Below are 19,031 nucleotides of genomic sequence, written 5' to 3' on the forward strand. Positions count from 1 at the left end.
GCAGCGTCAGCTGCTGCTTGTGGCGGAAGCTGGCCTCGCACTCGGCGCACGCGTAGGGCGCCTCCTTGACGTGGTTGCGCTGGTGGATGACCAGGTTGATCTTCAGGCGGAAGCTCTTGCCACACTCCAGGCAGGTGAAGGGACGCCCGCCGCGCCGGTTGCGCTGCTGCTGGCCGGCCGGCCCACGGCCCTCGCCCAAGTGCCGCTCGCTGTGCGCCGCGGGGGCCAGCCTCCGCATGGTAGGCTTTCCCAGCTGCAGAGCCGGGGGGCTCCCCTCACCCTCAGGGGACAGCTCCCCCGGCAGCGGGGCCTGGTACCTGCCGGGCTCGAAGCGGCTGGACAGCGGCCCGAGGGCCTGCAGGTGCGGGGGCAGTTCTTCCTCTTCCTCCTCCTCTTCCTCTTCCTCCTCCTCCTCGTCATCCTGCTCCTCCGTTTTGATCACGATCCCCTCTGCTCGAGAAGGCGGGGGAAGACAGAAGGAAGACGTTAGTGCCAGCAGCTCTCCTTTGGGGAACCTGCTCCCATGCTCCGTGGCCAGGGCCCCAGCTGTGGGCCTGGGGGAGCTTGGGCTCTGGCAGGAGCTAGTCCCCAACTGGGCCAGCCAGCGCCCTCTGTCGGAAGTAGTGAGGCTGCAGCATAGGGGCGCGGCACTCAGCAGGAAAGAAAGGAACCACCTGACAGACGCCAAGTCCTCAGCGGAGGGCACCTGGACGCAGCCATGCCTGAAGCTGGCCTACTCACGCCCTAGCGCGTCCTTTGGTGGACAGGTACCCGTGTTTTCGGTTAAGCTGCTGGAGGGTTGGATTTCTATTGCCTGTATTCAAAGGGTGTGGACTCTTAAGCGCTCAACCTTTACCCGTCCACAATCTCCTCCCACGAACTCTACTCAGCTGGACTCTCTGTCTTCTGACCTTCCCTGGACATTTGTCAAGATGCCTTTCCTCACCCCCTCCAGCAAGTCTCCTCTGCTCCACATCTCCGGTGCACACCATCATTTTAACTCTCAGTGCCAATCCCGCCTTCTCCCACGCCCTTCCTGGATGGTTCAACTGGCCACATCCACCCCTCCTCTGACCCACAGGCTGGGAGGAGTGAGGAGCCACCCCTGTGGCTGCTTCCCTGCAGTCACTCGTCCGGCCTTGAACCCCATCTTTGCTCCCCGGCAAGCTCTGGCATCTGCACTCAGAAAGGAGAAGCTGCCCTCACACTTGTGCCCTTGTAAGTCCAGGCACCCAGACTGAAGGAAGCTCCCCTTCGCACCAGCCCCACCCTCTAGCCTAGCCCTTCAGAACTGGGCAGAGTCCCCCAGACGGTAAGTTCTAGAGAAATGGAACGGCCCCATACTCTGATTTCTACCTCAAGTGTCTTCTACTGATTCCAAAACCAAACCCGCTGTCATTGAATCAACCCTTTAAGACAGAGCAGAACTGCCCTACAGGGTTTCCCAGGCTGTCAATCTTTACCGAAGCTGATTGCCTCATCTTTCTCCCCCAGAGTGGCTGGTGGGTTCCAACCACCAGGTTTTGGTTAGCAGCTGAAGCCTTTAACCACTGGACTACCAGACCTTCTTGTTTGTACTTAGATGGGGCAATCTACTTTCATAGGGATACTGCCTCGGAAACCCAAGGAGGGGTCACTATGAGTCTGGTCCGACTCGACGGCACATAACAACAACAACAGTGCTCCCTAAACACTGAACTGGGAGCTCAGCTTTTAGTCACTGACTTTCTGTGATCTTGAGAAAGTCACTCACTGCTCTGAGCCCACCTGTGAGATGGAAGACATGAGAGTCTGCATTTGCAGAATTCTTAAAACACAAACAAAAAAGAACCATTTCAAAGCACTTCCATGCCTGTCTTCTCTCTTCGTACTCACAGTAGCTCATTACAGGGTAAGTCAGGAATTCTGTCCGTTCCACAGAAAGACCCAGAGACAAGAGGTGATGCTTCCAAGGCTGACAAATCACAATCCCAGACCTTTGCTGAGTGGTTAAGGGGCATCTAGTCTCCCATGAACAGACAGAAACTGACGCTAGCAGTGTCTGTGATGGTCTTGCAAGTCTGTATTTGATCCCTAGGCCAAAGCACTTTCTACTCCTCTGAAGCCAGTCCACTGCAGCAGTGAAACTGGAATACAGGTGTGCTGGCCTAGCTCAGTACTCCTGCGGTAAGACAAGGCTGCCTCTGTACTCGGCTATCCGGCTATCCGTCTCTACTCATGCAGAATAAAAAAGAAAGAAAGAAACCAAAGAATCAGATAAGAAGGCATGCTTTGGGACTAATGGTCTCAACCAACCACGCCCTCATCTCCCTCGAGACCAGAAGAATTAGATGGTGCCCGGCTACCACAACAAACTGTTCTGATCAGAGTCTCAGTAGATGGATCTTGATATAATGGAAGAAAAATGTGATACTTAAATTTTTGAGAAGTCCAGACTAACTGAACCAGCTGAGACTAGAGGACTCCTGAGACTGTCGCCCTGAGATACTCTTTAAAGAAACTGAAATTATCCCTTGAGGTCAATGTTTAGCTAAGTAACAGATTGGTTCAAAAAGCATTATTACCTATGTGTGAGAAGCTCCTTTAAGACCAAATGGTCCACAATTGAAGCAAAGATGAGATGGGAAGGGACAGGGGAACTAGAGCACTGGAAAGGGAAGTACCACCGCAAATGAATGAGAATGAGCTCACAGGAGGAAAAATGTCACCAGTGTCCCTGAGTGTGCAGATGGGGAAATGGGGACCTAATGTGCTGTGTCAGCTTTCACCTTAGACACACACACAGAAAGATCAGGAAGGAGGAGGCCGGCAAGAGACTGTAACTCAGTGCCCTGGTGTTTACTCTGAAAATTCGGGATTTTATAAAAGACAGAGTAGGAGATACGGGCCTGAGGAGGTTTAAACGCTCCTTGAACATCAAAGTTGTTTTTCTCAGTAAGAATGAAATTTTGGCCCTTAAATTCAGGACTCAGAATGCTGCAGACCATGCAGTCCTAGTAGAACTCGTAAGGCCCTATTTGGGTGACCGAGGAGGCTCAACGAGCTATCTGGAATCCAAATTCTGAAGCTTCCAGCGTCGCATTTGCTCGTCATTTGCCTTGTGTCTTTCAGGGTATATTAAAAAGACTTTGGGAGTACCAGGCCGTTTTCAGGGAGGAGGCCCCTGATCATTGACGTGCACAAAGGCAAACGCAGAGGATGTTCTGCAGATGGAATGAAAACTGTGAAAAATCCTCAGCACTTCTAACAGTATAAGGGATGTGGTAAGTAGCAGTATATTTATTGATATGGTTGGTGACTCTTGTGCACATAAATAAAATACACAAATTGATGAGTTCCACCAAACTTCCAGGGACACACTTGAGTCCTGTCTTACACATTTTTTTCCAGAATATAGAAAAAGAGCAAAAGCTGCCCAGTTCATTTTATGTTTAGTATGATCTTGTTTCCAAAATTAGATGAGGATGCTTCGAGAAAGGGAACGTTCAGGTGTGCTTTCCTTATGTGGTTTTGAAATTCCCACCTAAAATATTGGTTAATGAAATCCCATAGTGTTTAAAAAAAGTCACCATGATTGAGCCCACTCCTGTGGCTTCCAGCCAAGCAAAACACAGGCATATGAGGTGACCATTTACACTAGGTAGATACACTCTTTGGAGAGAACAATCATGGGCGAATAGAAGGGCTATGTATCACAGGGAGACAGCTCAGGGGGTAGGAGTGCACAGAGGGAAGGAACATGTACAATAAGTGCATGCAGGGAAGAGGTAAATATGGGGAGGAGGTGGGAGGGAAACAGTTGCATTGTGGAAAATTTCAGTCAATGTCATGAGACAAAGTGTATGTGAGCTGCTGTATGGAAAGTGAATTTGCTCTGTAAACTTTCACCCAAATCACAATTAAAAAAAAAAAAAAATCCACCATGATGATCAAGTTGGACTTCACCTGGGATTGTAAGGGTGGTCCAGCAGCAGAAATTCTACCAAGAAGACAGCCTGGGGCCAGGCCACTGTGAGCCCACCTCCCTGCTGTTTGTTCTTATACTCACCAGGGGCAAGATAACCCTGGGGTTTCATAATTATGCATGCATGTGCATACACACACATGCAACCATACACACACACAGAAGATAACTGTATTCTACCAGGAAAGCAGTCCTCGTGGCACAGTGGCTAAACATTCTGCTGTTAACCAGAAAGTTGGTGGTTTGAACCTACTAGCCATTCTGTAGGAGGAAGATGTGGCAGTCTGCTTCCATAAAGACTGACAGCCTTGGAAACCCTGTGGAGCAGTTCCACTCTGTCTTACAGAGTCACAATTTGACTCGACAAGAATGAATTTGGGTCTATATGTGTATTCTGTCAGAGAAAGACAGTATCCTCAGTCGTTTTAAAACATGGTGCAACAACTGGTCTCTGTTCACCTGGAGCAACAGAGGAGGAAGGAGAAGTGGGGAGAGGAAGATGACAGGGAATTCTAACTGCCTCCAGCAACTGCCTCCTTTGCCATGAAACCAGAAGAATGGATGGTACCCGGCTATCAGTACTTAACACACTGAGCAAAGATTCTGTGGAAGAATCCTAATCAAAAGGGGGAAAGTGCTGGATAGAATCTCCAATCCTTATGGAATCCAGACTTTCTGGAGCCACTGAGGCTGGAAGAACCCCCCAAAATGATTGCGCTGAGATAATCTTAAACCTTAAACCAAAATATGCCCTGAAGTCTTTAAATCGAACAACAGCTTAACTGGTAAACAAGATCTGCTGTAAGTGTTTTGTTCTTTCAAAGAACCATCTCTTGGGACCAAACTGGCAACAGCAACTTGGAAGATTATATAGGAAACGCAGAGGACAGCAAGTGTATGTTAATGAGGGAGGAACAACTCAGAAAAGGAGGGTGAGAATGCTTGCACAGCTCAAAGAACGTAACTGGTGTCACTTAATAGTACATGTGGACACTTGGGTTGTTGAAAGTGCTGCTATGTATATTTGCAACAACAAATGATTTTTCAAAACCACACACATACTTCAAGGGTTGAAGTCTTTAAGCTCCCTGAGGTTTCTAGTGTGACATAAGAGCCATCAAGGCAAGTCAGGAAATGGAATTCTAGCTTTGCCATGATCTGTGTGGCCTTGGGCAGCTGATAGGACTTTCTCCGCCTGTAAAATAAGGGCGGACAGATGACCACCAGCCTCCTTCTAGCCCAGAGGCAGGTTTTGTAAATCCCGGAGCAGGAAACCTACTCCAGGCCATGCTGAAGGTCTCTCGCACCAGTCCACGCATCCGTGTGGGACCCCTCTCGCGAGGAACCCTCAGCTGTCCTTGGGGCTGGCCCCTGGAGGCCTGGCAGCACCACTGCCCAGCGCCCTGCCCACAACTTACCTGTGCAGTTTCTCTGCTGCGCCAGCATCTGTTTGAACTCGCTGAACTCGCTGGAGCCTTCCGTGGACTCCTCCAAGGCGTTGTCCCCTTCCTGCATATCCAGGTCTGGCTGCTCCCCACAGGGGTCGCCCAGCTCTGAGTCCTGAAAGCCATGCTCTTCCACTTGTCCCATCAGGGGCTCGGGTGTCTCCACACTCTCTGAGCCCTCATCGTTGGTCTGCACCTCAATCTTGATCACGATTCCGTCGTGTGCTGGGGGAGGGGGCATGAGAGGAGGAGAGAGAGAACTCAGAGCCATTTCGTTCCCCTGCCAAGCTCTTTACAAGCCTAGACTTGCCTCATAGGAGCTCTGGTGGCATGGTGGCTAAGGCATGGGCCAAAAGTTCAGCATTTTAACCCATCAGCTACACCACAGGAGAAAGAAGAGGCAGTTTGCTTCCGCAAAGATTGATGGAAACCCTGTGGGGCAGTTCCACTCTGTTCTGGAGGGGTGCTGTGAGTTGGACTTGACTTCATGGCTGTGAGTTTACACATTGTACATTGTTTACACATGTACAACCCCTAGACTAAGCCCACTGCAGATTCTTGGTGACCCATGTGTTAAAGAATGAAACTGCTGTATATGGTTTTCTTGGCTGTAATCTCTTAGGGAAGCACATCGTGAGACTCCACTGGGTGGCTTCCAACCACCAACCTTTAGGATAGTAGCTGAGCACAGACTGTGTCACCCAGGGGCCTCGTCAACATGTACAATAAAAAAAAACAAACTCACTGCCGTCAAGTCGGACGTGACTCATAGCGACCCCTCTCTGAGTTTCTGAGGCAGTGTCTCTACAGAAGTAGATTGCCCAGTCTTCCTTCTGAGGAGTGGCTGGTGGGTTTGAACCGTCAGCCTTCTGGTTAGCAGTCCAATGCCTTAGGCACTACACCACCAGAGGTCTCTCACTCGCCTACAGGTCTGCAGATTAATTTGAAATGTTTCACTGCACACACGGGTACAACTTGACACAAATGGGAATGGCAGCATACATTTTTGTTTTCCAGTGTGGTGTCTTTCTTCCTTATGTAGTCATTTCTAACACCACACATACAGTTACAGATACTAAGGCAGACTCGGGCGAAAGGCCTGGCAGCCTACGCCCAGCAGCTGCCGGGGAAAACCACGACAGAGCACTGTCCAGTGCGGCGCGGGAGGCGGCCTGCAGCTGGAAGGGGGAGGGCCCGGGCCAGGTCGACACTGTGCTGTTACACACCGGCGGCCGTGAGCTGCAGCTGACCTGACCAAAGCTATCAACAACGACATATAGTTGTATGTTTTTCTTTTGGGGCCATTATGTGCACTAAAGAATAAAATCACATTATATGTACCCCTCTACACCTTCCTTTTTACGCTCAAGTCTCTTGTAGGTCTGTATGAGTCGGAATTGACTTGACGACAATCTTTTTTTTTTTTTTTTTTGCATTCTCTTTAAAAACTGCAAATATTCTGAGGTTGGGATAACATCGTCCTTTAGTCAGTCATTTCTCTTATTGCAAAACATCCACATTTTGTTCCTAGTCGTTGCAATGGTGAGCAATATAGCAATAAGCATTTGTTTACATCTCTAACAAAGCAGTGGTTTTATTTTGATGGGGTTCCCAGGAGTGGGGCTGCTGGGTCAAAAGGGTATGCGATTTTATCCTGGTCAGTGTCTTCAGCATTCTTTTCAGAGAGATGCCGAGTCGGAATCCCTTTACAGTGAGCCATCACCAGCTGCCTCCTTATCGGTCAGGCAGGAAGTGATCACGTTCTGGGACTTTATTCCAGCTCCATGACTGGGGTAAGCTGAACCAGAGTTCCCTTACTCACTGGACTTTTCTATTTGATTTCGGGAGGACTGTGGGCCCCTAGCTCTTCCCATTAGCTTCTGGGTCCTCGTCAATTTGTACGAATCGGATTGCTCCTGTGTTGCAGACAACCCAGTTTCTTTATCTGCATTGTAAATCTTTTTCCAAATCTGTCATTTGACTGTTGACTTTATTTGTGGTACCTTTTACCACCCACTTTTTAAGAAGTTTTTATGTTGTCAAGTGTATCCGTCTCTGGGTGACTGGTCCCAGTTAACAAGGCCTTCTCTGGGCCTAAGTGGTACGTCTGATCTCCTAGGTTTGACCCCAAAGTTTTTAGTGTTTAATTTTTTACATGGAGGTCTTAAATTCACTTGGAATTTCTTTTCATTTTCTCTATGTTGTGAGGTAGGGGTTCACTTTATTTTCCTCCATATGGATAGAATTGCGCCAGCATCACCCCCGACAGGTTGAAAATCACTTTGTAAATTGAGGAAATTTTAAGTGTATCATTGATTCACTCAGGACTTTTTCAGCAGGCGTCTGTGAGCACCAAGTATGTGCTAGGCAGTCTTCTCATGAACAAAACAGAGATTCCTGCCCTCACTCATGTCCCATTCTCACCAAATGAGAAAGGCAACAAGCGGTAACCCAATCAGTGACTTACACTGTGTTAGAAGGTGACAGGGCTGTGCAGACAGAAGGAAGGCAAACCAGGACCCACACAATCCACGCCCTCGCACAGCTTGCACCTGCTCCTCCACCCTGTCCACTTGTCCTTCACAAAGTCAAGGGACCATGTCACTGAGAAACCAGACCAAATAGCTAGGCTAGACGTTCACACCACAGGACCTAGCCCACGTTCCGTGTGATGCCTGGAAACCTTCCGTTCCTCTCCAATCAGCCAACTCCCCAAATCGTTTGGACGGTGAGGACTGGAGTGCTGTATTCCCCACGGCCTGAAACCCTGACTTTTCCTACAAACGGCCTCAGGCCACTTGCCTTCCCCAGTGCTGTCTCCCAGTCTCCATGTTTCAAACACTCTTTGATCGCCTCTGGCTCTAAATCACCATGCTTTCCAGTCTCACTCAACAAGAGTGGGGCCCCTCCTGCTGTCGCTGGGACCTAACTGTCCTGTCTCCTCAGCCCCACCCATCTCTTCTCCCTGGAGTTCCCCACAGGTACGGCCCCTTCTTCTCTCTTCGCTCCTTGTCCCTACAGTAGGTCAGGGTGCCGCCTCCACAAACGTGCCAGTGACTCCAGTGTCAGGAAAACGCTGCTGAATTTCACACGCTCCTTTAAACATTTCCCTTCCTACTCCCTAGAATTGTTACAGACTATGTACCCCCACAGGAGCTCCGGTAGCACAGTGCCTAAGGCACTTGACTGCTAACTAGAAGGCTGGCAAACCTACCAGCCACTCCTTGGAAGGAAGGTTGGGCAATCTACTTCCATAGTGATGCTGCCTCAGAAACCCAAGGAGGGGCTGCTATGAGTCGGGTCCAACTCGACAGCACATAACAACAACAACAACATGTACCCCCATCGACCAAAAGCACCCCTGTAATCTTAAAGTTGACTAGTTGAGCTTAACTAGAAAATAATGTTGTTCTACAGCGTTAAGCCCCTTCAAGAACAGTCTATATGGGGTCAAACTGGCAACAGCAACTTGAGAGATTACATCAAACCGTAGGGAGCAGCGCGTTTACCGGAGAGGAGGGTGAGGGTGCTGGTGAAAGTCAAAGGGTGTCATCGGCGCCCTGCACTGTGCATGTCAGCGCTGTTGGACTGGTGCGTGCGCTCTGTATGCTTTGCTGAACACAAAAATAAAACTGGCAGGAAACAAACCACGTACCCTTTTGTGCCTTCTTGAATAGATACATAAAATGTATCAATAACTACAAAAGATGTAATTTCTGCAAATACTGATTTTCACAATAAAGTTATTGCAGCAGCCTTTTAGTGTAGCCAGTGGAATCTGAAAGTCGGCCAGTTTTGAACCCATCATTACTCATTGACAAAAATACATGAACAAGTTCTTTGATGGCTGAAATTTTTACGTCATTCCTTTTTACCTTGAACTTGCATGTCCCTCCTACTTTGTCCAAAGCGTTTTATTCTAACAGGTATGTTTTTATGTCTGGATGTCTTTTACCAGTTACCTCATCTACCTCTCTGCCACAAAAAAATGTATATAGATCAAAATTTTAATTTTTCTGTCATTCCTTATAACCATAGATCTAGTTCTAAGTGTTAATCCTCCTTGCCAACTTAAGTTATCCTTAAATTTGGCAATGATAAAGTTATTCAAAATACAAAGCAAAATACTTGTGGAAAATGCAGCTCCTTAAAGGCTGGACGGGGACTTTTTTTCCCAGTGAGTTTACTAATCTGAGAAGAATCTTCTCGCTAGAATGAGGCAGTGGGTGTTCAGAATCAATTCTCTTCCCAGCTTTCATTTTTATCAATGAAAGCACTGGGAAGCTTCATTTACATAAGCAGGTAGATGACAGGGAACCATCACTTGAGATTCTCTGAACTTCTGAATTTTATGTCACAAAATCACATGGTTTCATCAAAAAGTACTTGTAATGACCTATTAGCTGACAACTTGGGTTAGATCCTCTTTCAGTTTTGTTGAAAGTATAGTATTGCCAACGACCTCACTTGCACAAGTTTGTCCTCCCGGCACAGGAGCAACGCATTTCTGGGCAGGCGACTGCCTGCCTGTTTGGTGGCCCAGGGACTTTTATTCCACTGAGAAGGTGGGGATGGGCAAGAGGTGCCTTTTTTCATTAGGAGTAGGAAAAGTAGGGGCCACCCGGGGCCACAGGTGCTGTGCCCACTCAGGTGGTGAGCTTTACGGGCAGAGCAGGTGGAGCAGGGATCTGGAATGGAGCCCTCAAAACTACCTGTGTTGCACATCTGAGCTGTCTGGACTCAAGGAAGCCCACTGCCTTTCAGTACCTGCCCTGACTTGGAGAACCCTCTCCATGTCCCCACCCCTCGAGGCCTCTGATGCTGGCCTCAGTGGGACATCACTGCACTCCTCTCTGAACCCCAAGTTTTCTCTGCTCCTCTCTTAAGGCGCTTAGCACTTTTCCCCCCAAAAGCTGCACAATGTGTCCCACCCTTTCCCGATCCCACTTGCTGAGTCCCATGTGTTTATCACCAGAAGACCCCATCCCAGGACACTTTGAAAGCATCTGACAATTAAACTGCATTGATAAGCAGTACCTTGTGCTCACTTTTCAGTTAATCAGTTCATGTACATCGTGAGACTATGGTTCATGATCAAAGGTGGCATGTCAAACAAGTAGGGTTTTTTTTTTTTTTTTTAAATGCAAAGATCTCTACTTAGGTTCTAAACATAACTGCTCAAGAATAGAAAGGAAACATCTGACTTATAAAGGTTCACACTTGAAAACGGAGGAACACTGATGTATGTGTAGTAAGAAAACTTTTTAAAAATGGAGTGGAGACAACTGGCTTCCTGATGAAAAGGAGAAAAAAAGGGAAAAGGAAGCTACCTTTACAAACCTCACGCAGACCAAATTCTAGGTGGATCAAAATTCACACACAAAAAGGAAATCACCACTAGTTCTGAAAAAAGGCCTGTGATCATACTTTTTACTGAATAAAATGTCCTAATATTTCTACATATAATATGAAGCCCAGATACCATAAAATAATAACTGATAAACTTGAATATATAAAAATTTTAAATTGATAAATTTCAGTACATAGAAATTTAACACTGATGTACGGCATACAAGGAGCTCTGGTAGTGCAGTGGTTAAGGCCTCTGGCTGTTAACCAGAAGGTTGGTGGTTTGAACCCATCAGTTGCTCCATGGAAGAAAGATGAGACAGTCTGCTTCCATAAAGATGTACAGGCTTGGGAACCCGACGGGGATCACTATGAGTTAGAACAGACTGGATGGCAATGCGTTTGACTTTGGTTTTAAACTACATGCACACACACACGCCATATGCAAAGATAAAATAGAAATCGGGAGAAATCCCTGCATACCTATGATAGACAAGAGCTCATGTCCTTAATAATTCCAAAGGCTTTTGCAAACCAGTAGTAAAGATGAGTAATCCAAAAGAGTAACAGATGAAAGACAATACACAGAATAAGACACACCAGTGATCAATACGGGCATGAAAATACGTCCACATCACCTTAAAGAAAATCAAATGAAAAGATCAAAACACCTTTTTTAGGTGGTAAATCTTTACGGAAATAGATTGCCCCACCTTCCTTCCACGGAGCAGCTGGTGGGTTTGAACCACCAAACTTCTAGTTAGCAGTCAAATGCCTTAGGCACCACGCCATCAGAGCTCCTTTTGCCCATTACTTTGACAAATAATAAAAAGATAAAGAAGACCTACTGTTGGCATGGGTGTGGAGAACGGGTATTTTCATACACAGATGAGGGGTATAGATTGGCATAATTCTTTTGAAGGGCATTTGCCAATCTTATAGTAATTTTTTAAAATTGAATTTCTTGTTGAGAATATACACAGAACATACACCAATTGAACAGTTTTGACACGTACCACTTGTTGACACTGACTTTTTGAACTGTACAACCATCCACACCCTCCTTTTCTGAGCTGTTCCTCATCCATCAACATGAACTTACTGGCCCTAAGGTTCCTGTCTGATCTATCAAATTGCTGTTGTCACTCTGATCCCACAGAGACAGTTCTTAAAGAGTGCAATGTGCAAGGACAATGTTCTTTGATAGTTAAGCTCAACTGTTGTTCGCTTGTTAAGAAAATTTCAGGGTGACAGTCTCAGGGGTTGTATTAAGTTTTTTAGTGAGTGCAGATCCATTTCAGAAATCTCGCTCCAGAGAAGTGCATAAAGACTGATTTATTGGTCTTTGATGAAGCACTACCCTGGTGAACACCCTCAATGTCCACTAATGTGGGATTATTTAAATAAATTATGGAATCAATACACAGAATACTATACAGTCAGCTATGAAAAGAACAAGGGGGGCTTCCGTGTTCTGATATGTAAAGATGTCAAGGGTATAGATTGAAAAACTTGCCAAACAATGCACTCCCACGTTTGATTTTTTTTTTTTTTACAATGAGAATGTCTTTATGTATCATTCACATGATTAAGACCATGTGTGTATGTGCATGTGTGTGCACATACATGGCACATGTGTGTGAATGTGCATGCATGCATGCATGTACGAGTGCATGATGTGTGAATGTGCACATGCATTATGTGTGCATGTGTGTGCACATGCATGGGCGTGCATGCATGTGTGCACATGAGTGAATGCATGTGTTCATGCACATGCATGCACAAGTGCGCTGCATGCATGTGTGCGCGTATACATGAGTGCATGTATGTGCACGTGTACATGTATGTGTACATGCACATGCATGCACCCACGTGAGTGCACGTGCATGCGTGCTTGCATGTGAGTGCACATGCATGTGTATAAGTATATACATATAAAACTAGAAGGAATAAACTGTTGGCTCTTGGGAGAGAACTATGGGGGACCTTCATTCTATACTTTTTCTTTTTGGATTTTTTACAAATAGGAATGGCAAAAGTTAATGAAACTTCAGTATTGGAAAGTCACACCAGTGCTGTCTCGCTGCCTTTCTCTACTAGCTCAAAGCAAAGTGTTTGTTGACCTGGCTTTGCAGTCTCCTTGTGGGTGTACTTTGCTTGGTCTGAGAACTCTGTGTATGTGCTTGGTTTGAAATCCCTTTTTAGAGTCACACGTGCACAAAGGGTTTGTTCATTCTTCGAGACCTGTTTTGTTTTGTTTTTTCAACTTCTCTGCCACCCATCTCCCATGTGCTGCTACACAGCGGCAATCACTTAACAACTCTTCTAGATAAGTCTTTGGTCATTTACCTTCAGAAATCAAACATGCTGATATTGCCACCCCTTGATTTTTCCATTTTGAGCCTTATTTACTGACTTTCAACAGCTGGCGATGAGAACCATCTCCTCACCGTGCATCCATATCTTTTCCAAACCCCTGATCTTTCCAGTGTAGTTTTGTAGTAACTGTGGACTGCTGTTGGCTGTTTCCATCGTACCATGTAGTATATTATAAGGACTGTTCTTTGGTTATAAACTGTACCCATTTCAGCTTTCCCTAGAGCTGACTGTTTCTTTTGTTCAGTTTATTGCTGTTGTTGTTAAGTGCTGTTGAGTCGGCTCTGACTCACAGTGACCCCGTTTGCAACAGAAGGAGACACGAGGCCCAGTCATGCGCCATCCTCACAATCCTTGCTATGCGTGAGCCCATTGCTGCAGCCACTGTGTCAGTCCATCTCATAGAGGGTCTCCTGCTCTTTCTGCCGACCCTCCACTTTCCCAAGCATGATATGCTTCTCCAGGGACTGGTCCCTTTTGACAACACGACCAAAGTAGGTGAGACGAAGTCTGGCCATTCTTGCTTCCAAGAAGCATTCTGGCTGCACTTCTTCCAAGACAGATTTGTTTGATCTTCTGACACTCCATGGTGTTTTCAGTATTCTTCACCAACACCACAATTCAAATGCATCAGTTCTTTGGTCTTCCTTATTCATAGTCCAGCTTTCATATGCATATGAAGCAACTGAAAATATCATGGCTTGGGTCAGGGGCACCTTAGTCTTCAAAGTGACATCTTTACTTTTCAACACTTTAAAGAGGTCTTTTGCAGCAGATCTGCCCAGTGCAATATGACGGCTGATTTCTTGACTGGTGTTTCCATGAGTGTTGATTATAGATCCAAGTAAAATGAAATCTTTGACAACTTCAATCTTTTCTCCATTCATCATGATTTTGCTTATTGGACCAGCTATGAGGATTTGTGTTTTATGTGGAAGTGTAATCCATACTCAAGATTGCAGTCTTTGATCTTCATCAATAAGCGCTTCAAGTCCTCTTCACTTTCAGCAAGCTAAAGTTGTGTCGTCTGCATATCACAGGTTGTTAATAAGCCTTCCCCCAATTCTGATACTGTGTTCTTCTTCACATAGTCCAGCTTCTCAGGCTATTTGCTCAGCATGCAGATTTAATAAGTATGGTGAAAGGATACAACCCTGACTCACATACTTCTTTCTTGATTTTTAATCATGCAGTATCCCCTTGTTCTGTTCAAACAATAGCCTCCTAGTCTATGTACAGATTCCTCATGAACACAATTAAGTATTCTGGAATTCCCATTCTTCTCAATGTTATCCATAATTTGTTATGACCTACACAGTTGAATGCCTTTGCACAGTCAATAAAACACAGGCAAACATTCTTCTGGTGTTCTTTGTTTTCAGTCAAGATCCATCTGACATCAGCAATGATATCCCATGTTCCACATCCTATTAATTACCACTAATTCATCCAAAAACTCTGTGTAATTCATCCCAAAACTGCTGTGTAACTCTCCTCTCAAAATGTTCAAACATGTTGGGTATTCTATTAATTTCAACCTTTTTTTTCCCCCACAATTTATCGTGTTGTATTGTGTAAAAGTTTACACAGCAAACTAGTTTCTCATTCAACAATTCGTACACAGATTGTTCTGGGACATTGCTGACAGTCCCCACAATGTGTCAGCACTCTGCCCATTCCCACCTGGCCTTCCCTGGTCCCATCTCTCCTGTACCCCTGCCCCTCCCTGCCATCTCATCTTTGCTTCTGGGCAAGTGTTGCCCAGTTGGTCTCATATAGTTGATTGTTCTTAGGATCACTTTCCTTACAGGTGTTCTTGTTTATTCCATAGGCCAATCTACAATTTGGCTGAAAGGTGATCTCTGGGAGTGGCTTCATTGCCAGGTTAAAAAGGTGTCTTAGGGTGCTAGTCTTGAAGGTTCCTCCAGTCTCCCTCAGTTCGGTTAGTCTGGTCTTTTTGATGAACTTGAGTTTTGTTCTACATTTTTCCCTACTCTAACCAAGACCTGTTGTGTTCCTGGTCAGAGCTGTTGGTGGTGGAGCTGGGCACCACCTAGGTCTTCTGGTTGCAGGCTACAGGAGGCTGTGGTCCATGTGGGCCACTCGTCCTCTGGGTACATTGCTTCCTTGAGACTTTGGCTTGCGTCATGTTTCTTTGGTCCAGGTAGGAAGAGACCAATAGAGTTCCACTTTAGATGGCCACAAACAAGCTTTTAAGACCCCAGAGGCTACTCACCAGACTAGGATGTAGAACGTTATCTTTATGAACTGTTGTGCCAGTTGACCTAGATGTCCCCTGAGTAGTAATCTCATCTTCTTGACGAAAACTTTTCTGGAATCCTCAATGTACTCTGACCTGAATTGGTTGTCTTTAGGTGTAAGACTGTCTCCTCAGGATCCCCTTCACCGTCACTCTGGCATTCCCACCACCTGTCTCCTGTGTGGGCGCTGCTAACTCCAGTGTCCCACCTAGTCCTCTTTCTTGGTTTACTTCCTCAAAGCTCCTCCTGCAGCTTGAGGAAGGGGGCATGGGAGACTTTGAACATCTCAAGGTGTCTCAAGTTCTCTCTCATATTTAGTTAAAATAGTTTGGCTAGATACTGAATTCTAGGGGAAAAACATTTTCCCTCAGGATTTTAAATGCATTGTTCTATAGTCTCGTAGCTTCGGATCCTGTTGAAAAGTCTGGAGCCATTTGGATTCGTGTTCCTTAATATGACCCTGGTGTTTTTTTTTTTTTTTTCCCTCCTTCTCTGGAAGCTTGCAGTCTTTTTTTCTTCTTGGTTGCTCTGAATGAACATATTGCTGAGGTGCCTAGCATGAATGTCTGTCTTCATCCATGGCTCTGGGCAGTTTGTGGGCTCTTTCAGTGATGAGAATTCTTGAATTATTTCATCCACAGCTCCCTCCCCTCTGTTTTCTTTCTCTTTGCCTTTTTTTCTGGTACTTCTGTTAATGGACTTCCATCCTTTAATTTTCTTACTCTTTCCCAGTTTCCTTTCATTTTCCAGAATCCTTTCCCCCCAGTGGCTGTCATACTTTTATGTCATGGATACATCCCTCTCTAGGGATCACATGATAAGTATTCCTACATTTTCTTCCTCCATGCTAGTTTCTGCTTACTCTAAATTAATTACTGTTTTTTTCTCTGTGTTAGAGGCTTTTCCCAAATGTCTTGTGGTTCCGGGTTGTCCATTTACATTTAAAAGTGGAACATTCAAAAGACAATAGAAAGTCTGTGTGCTTGGGTGGGGCTTGCTAACTACGGGTCTCCCAAAAGGGTGGTGTGGCCAGGTCATTTCACTGGGAAACCTCTTGGCTAGTCCCAGCAGTGCCCAGAGAAGACTCTCCCAGTACCCTGTCCCAAGGTTTCATCCTGTCAGATCATCTTGGGAGCCAAGGTGGGGAAGAAGGCCAGAGAACTTCAGCACGTCCCGCTTCACCTGTTCCTGTCTGCAGTGTGGCACCCCAACCTTCCCCTGTGCCGGTGCTTCCTGTCCACGGCTCCTCCTTTAACCTTGTCCAGAGAACAAGCCTCAGTCGTGGGGCAGGGCTCGGGAGGGGTGGATGCCAGCTGTAGGGGCTGGGGAGGCTCCGCTGCTTCAGGACAAGATGCTCACCAAATCCTGTTTGCCGTTTCTCATTTACCCTCGCACTGAGATTGCTAGTGGAAGGAGCTCTGGTGGCATAGTGCTTAAGGCATTTGACTGCTAACCAAAAGGCTGGCGGTTCAAACCCACCAACCACTCCTCGGAAGGAAGATGGGGCAATCTACTTCCGTAGAGATACGCCTCGGAAGCCCAAGGAGGGGTCACTATGAGTTGAAATCAACTTGATGGCAATGAATTTGGTTTAGTTTTTTGGTTTAGACTGCTAGTACTGCTACTTCCTGATCCTTGAGTAGGGGTGGCTGTGGGAGGGTGCAAACTGGGTTTCTTCTGAGCTTTTCCCAATAGCCATTTCAGATTCAGCTTTCTAAACCAGTGATCACCCACCCGAGTGCTTTCAGGCTTCCAAAATGTTCTTGCTGTTGTCACCATGTCCATTCCTTTGAAATATCCCTTCCCTTTATTGAGGGATTTGGGGAGGTTGGCATAAACACCTTCCCAATCTGCCATCTTTAACTGAAAGTCTTTCTCATGCATTGCTTTTTATTTTCCCCCCATATTCTTCCTGAATAGGAAGCAATATATGGTCATTAAACATTTTACAAAGCACAGAAAAATAGGATTTTGGTATGTTTCCACCCAACATCTCTCTACCTATCTTTTGTGACATTGCTGACTTCACGTTATGTATCAACTTTTTCCACTTCTCCATCATTAACCTCCCCTACCAATGGATCAGAGAGCTCTGGTAGCATAGTGGCTAAAGGCACTTGACTGCTAACCAGAAGGCTGGTGGTTCAAACCCACCAGCCACTCCTCGGAAGGAAGATGTGGCAATCTACTTCCATAGTGATACTGCCTCAGAAACCCAAGGAGGGGTCGCTATGAGTTGGGTCCGACTCGACGGCACATAACAACAGTAACAACCAATGGATCATCCCAGGCTTTAAAACAGGTTTTAGCAATCCCCACCTACTGCCCCATGTCCACGCCCCACTCACAGCTAAACTTCTGGAAACAACGGTCAATACGTGTGTCTCTGGTTCCTCACCTCTCACTCACTCCTCAACTCACTCTCCTCAGGCTGCCACCCTTACTGTGCCACCAAAAGTTCTCTTGTGAAGGTCACTGATCATGTCCAATCTGCAAACCCAATGGACATTTTCAGTCTCCGTGTTACTAAACCACAAAGCACAAGTCAACAGAGTTGACCGTGTTCTCTTTTGGGAAGTGCTCTGCCCTCAACACACCAGCTGTGCGTCACCCTGATTTCCCCGCTCCACTTGTGGCCGCTTCTCCTCTCTTTCCTTGGATTCCTCTGGTTCCTTCTTCTCTTTCCAGATTCGACAACAGTGATTTTCAGCCTCAGAATCACCATGGAAACTAGAAAAATATAGTGAGACCTGAGAGAGCCAGACGTCAACAGGACGGCCTTGTTTGCTGGGTCTTGCAAGTTTTCCGCCTCTGACAGGGTATAGTCTCACCCCTTCTATCACTCATTTTAGTGGAAAATGTCAGAGCTTTCTTTCCGATAGTTTCTGGCTTACCCACATCCTGGTTTGCAGGCTTTACTGTGCTGACACCTCAGCCCCACCCGGACCGCTCAAACCTCCAAATCAGCTCTGAAAGTCAGGATTCCTCAAGACAAGCCTGGGGGTCTCCTGTCATCTCGCTCTCCTGCCTCTCTCTAAGCAAGCCACCACAGCCTGTACCCGGCCTCCAATCCAGTCTCCATCTCAGACCTGTTCTTATAAACTCCAGGCTCTCTATTCAGCTGCTTTCCTGACATGCCATCTGTGGTACCTCATGGTGCTCTCCACTGTAATGTGTTCAATGTCGGGTCCTAGATCGTTTCTCCACATACGAACCATCTACTCCGTTACTAGGAACTCTGGTGGCGTAGTGCCTAAGGCCACTCCTCAGAAGGAAGGTTGGGCAATCTACTTCTGTAGAGATCCTGCCTCAGAAACCCAAGGAGGGGTTACTATGAGTTGGGTCCAACTCGACGGCACATAACAACAACAACAACAGCTCTGTTACTAGAGGCCTGGGAGTCATCCTTGGCACTTCCCTTCCTTCACATTCCACATCCAATCCATAGCTAAGTCCTTTCCATTCTACAGCCAAAATATACCTTTAAGATGTCCACTTTTCTCTCTGGGCTAAGCCAGGGTGTCCTGTCCACCCAGGACAACTGAAAGAACCTTTAACTGGTCTCCTGCTGCCAGTCCTCCCTCCCGTTAGTTCTTCTCTGAGCCCTTGGAACTTCTGCTTTTTCTTCATGTTGTT

General features: G+C 46.4%; 1 protein-coding gene across 1 annotated transcript in view; it reads right to left on the reverse strand.

The window, feature by feature from the left end:
* Positions 1-19,031, reverse strand: part of ZNF777 (zinc finger protein 777) — a 29,824-nt gene that overhangs the window by 814 nt on the left and 9,979 nt on the right. Inside the window, exons 4-5 of the mRNA XM_042783387.1 lie at positions 5,383-5,634; positions 1-450 (exon numbers count right to left, since the gene is read on the reverse strand). The exon at positions 1-450 is cut by the window's left edge and continues 33 nt beyond it. Of these exons, the coding sequence (XP_042639321.1) occupies positions 1-450; positions 5,383-5,634 (702 nt within the window). The remainder of the gene's footprint in view (positions 451-5,382; positions 5,635-19,031) is intronic.

This window comes from Orycteropus afer, unplaced genomic scaffold (assembly GCF_000298275.1).
Source record: "Orycteropus afer afer isolate SDZICR_OR568_19922 unplaced genomic scaffold, OryAfe1.0 scaffold01004, whole genome shotgun sequence".
In the NCBI taxonomy this organism is placed as follows: domain Eukaryota; kingdom Metazoa; phylum Chordata; class Mammalia; order Tubulidentata; family Orycteropodidae; genus Orycteropus; species Orycteropus afer.